This window comes from Cupressus sempervirens, chromosome 5 (assembly GCF_028749045.1).
Source record: "Cupressus sempervirens isolate cs-2001-9-10 chromosome 5, ASM2874904v1, whole genome shotgun sequence".
Classification (NCBI taxonomy): Eukaryota; Viridiplantae; Streptophyta; class Pinopsida; order Cupressales; family Cupressaceae; genus Cupressus; species Cupressus sempervirens.
The window spans coordinates 272,530,739-272,533,885 of record NC_143122.1 but is presented as its reverse complement, the minus strand read 5'-3'; the positions used below and the strand labels follow the sequence as shown (position 1 = coordinate 272,533,885).

Below are 3,147 nucleotides of genomic sequence, written 5' to 3'. Positions count from 1 at the left end.
TCTCAAGAAGATAAAGATTACCAACTTTGTTTCCCTTAGCAATTAATCTCGAACCCTTGGTAACTTTCCAAGTATCCGGACATAAGAATGGATAATATCATTGGGCAAAGAGCTGACTAACCGAAATTAGATTTCGCTTTAATTTGGGAACATGGCGAATATCACATAATTAACCACCTGTGGACAGGGGAGCGCGTCGCATCACCCAACAAAATAGACTAAATTTGTATATCTCGTAAATTTTTAAGAATTAAAAATAAACCTTCACAGTACTCATTTATGAAAGTATTAATGTAAATCTTGATATAAAATATAATATAATCTTCATCACTTCCTAATAACATTCAATGAAATATATATTTATTTATGAACTCAATAAAATATTTTGATAGGAACATTTTCATTGGCTAATTTGTTTTTGCACTACGTAAACCTTAGACGAAATCCTCAGTCAAATTTGTTAATATCCCGCAATCAGCGTTTCACTGAAACGCTGGGATATTTCTTTGATGCATTTTTGTCAAAACAATTGAGGTGCCTTGCCTGTGATTCCACATTTTGGATATCTTAAAATCATGGGGTTCTGTTAAAAAAATCTTAGAGCCATTTTGCCAAACAATTTACATACCCCGTCAAAGGTCTACCAAGGCAGTTGCGACTGCAATATATGACATGGATGTCCATACCCTGCTCTAAAGCTGCCATTTTCATTCAAAGACACTGGTTGAAAGTTTTTTCAATTCCTATTCAACACGTGCATATTCTTCTGTGTATCCTGCAGTCAAAACGTTTAAATATAATACGGCACTTATATTGAAGATAGCCGCTGCCTTGTGACACAACCACCTACCTTTGGTTCATAAACTACGATTTGGAGTTTCCCATTTTCAAGTAGCCAAGTGAAAACATTAGTTTGAAGGCAAATTTAATACTATTTAAACTCACCTAACTCCACTCACTCTTTCTCCAAAGTCACACGTGGGCGAAAGTCACTCATTAGTTTTAAAAATATTCGTTTTAGTTTAGGGTATAGACGATGCCCCAACTTTTCTATAAATTGACAACGTTTGTAGTAGATGAGGCAAACTATGGCTTCCTCAGAGTCTTCCATGGAAGCGCATCTCGCACTCTATGAAATCACTCTTTTAGCAGCCAAGCCAATGGCCCTTCGGGCTGCTATTTTACTTAACATTCCTGACATTATTGCCATCCATGGTGGTGATAATCCCCTGAGTGTGGAGCAAATTGCTTCACATATTTCTACTTCCACCAACAAACCTGCCCATACTGAGTACTTGTTTAGAATCATGAGGCTTCTGGCTTCCATGGGAATCTTCAAAGAAGAGAGGACAGTAGATCATGGTGACACTACCCAATACAAGTATGGCCTCACTACCCTCTCTAAGTTTCTTGTCAAAAATGGTGCCCAACAATCATGTGCACCTATTGCGGTCGCCATTAATGTAAAGTGTGTAGTAGATGCTTATCAGCATCTCCATGACTCTGTCATAGATGGTGTTCATCCGTTCACGAAAGCCCACGGGATGAACTTATTTGAGTACATGAGCAACAATCCTGAGCCAAACAGGATTTTCAATGAGGGCATGGCTAGTGATACCGGCCCTTTAATGGCTTCTGTGGTGAAGATTTATGATGGGTTTAAGAGCTTCAAGAGTGTAGTGGATGTCGCAGGAGGGGTTGGCTCTGCAATATCTTTAATTGTGAAAGAATATCCACACATTCATGGCATCAATTTTGACCTTCCTCATGTTATAAGTACTGCTGCTCCCATGCAAGGTCGGTAACAATCTTCTATCTTTAAACTTCCATAGATTCTCACCAATCAAGACTTGCATGTTAGCAATTATAACATTAGAAGGTGCTCACAAATTTGATCACAAATACAATTTTTATTATTATTCATAGAGATTCAACATTGCAGGAATCGACAACATGGAAGGTAATATGTTCGAAAAAATTCCTTCAGCAGATGCCATTTTTTTAAAGGTATTTTAACTTCCTAAAGTTTTAAGTTTTTTTTTTTGTTTTTGTTTTTTTTTTTAATTGAAATTGAAGTTAGGTTAAAGTTGAGTTTTCAAATGGCAGTCTAATGAAATGTTTCATTGTTATCTATATAGTGGATTTTGCATGATTGGGATGATGAACATTGTATAAAGATCTTAAAGAATTGTTATGAGGCATTACCATATGATGGGAAGCTATTAATGGTTGATGTGGTCATTGAGAAGAAAGAAGGGTTGAAGAGGCAAGCTGGATTACTGTTTGATATCGCAATGATGGCTGCTTGCATAGGTGGAAAGGAGAGAACAGAGGAAGAATTTAAGGACTTGTTTGACCAAGCAGGATTCAAAAGTTACAAAATCTTCCAGTTACCCTTCCTTCAAACACTCATAGAAGTTTCCAAGTAATAAATGGAAATATGGGTTAAACAAGTGCCAAATAATAATAAATGAATAAGGCTGTGTATGTGACAAATCAGTATGTTGTATGTGGTTTGATCCACTATACATAATTGAAAATAGTCAATATTTTATTTGTAGTTTCTTAATGAATAATAATAGGTTGGGATTTTTGTGTGTGACCAAAAAAATTGTGTTGAATGTGGTATGGCCCAATCACTTTGCAATATGTTATATGTATAAGTTAGCATTGTGAACGTGAATGACATAAACGAGTTATTTAGTCTTCATTTAAATATGCGCAACAATAAATTTTAAATCAAAATACAATAATGAAAAATTTAGTTATATGCAACAGGAGTAATTATTTTTGTAGATTTGATTTTCATACATTTTTTAATTAAATATATATAAAGACAACGTTCTATGTTTTATGATTTTGTGTAAAATTCATTATACACTTTTCATTTGAATTATTTATTTTTTATTATATCTCTAATCTTAACCATATTACTATATTGTTTGAAGATTAAATAATGAAAAAGATTTTTTATTTTCATGGGAAACATAGAATATAAAATATTTTGCATTCTTGGTGACATATTTATTGCCTTCATTATATAATCATGTTACCTCATCATTTAAATAGAAGTTATAAGTACAATTTTATAAATATTTGTAGAAAAAATAGTTTTTATAATTTCATCAAGAAATTTGTAAATAATAA

The 3,147-nt window shown here is 33.6% G+C and overlaps 1 protein-coding gene across 1 annotated transcript; it reads left to right on the top strand.

The window, feature by feature from the left end:
- The first annotated feature begins 1,066 nt into the window (after positions 1-1,066).
- LOC149555621 (caffeic acid 3-O-methyltransferase-like) lies at positions 1,067-2,716 on the top strand. Its single transcript, XM_089829744.1, has 3 exons — positions 1,067-1,797; positions 1,943-2,007; positions 2,139-2,716. Exons 1-3 carry the CDS (start codon positions 1,077-1,079, stop codon positions 2,427-2,429), a joined length of 1,077 nt encoding a protein of 358 aa, XP_089685870.1. The 5' UTR covers positions 1,067-1,076; the 3' UTR covers positions 2,430-2,716.
- The last annotated feature ends 431 nt before the right edge of the window (positions 2,717-3,147 follow it).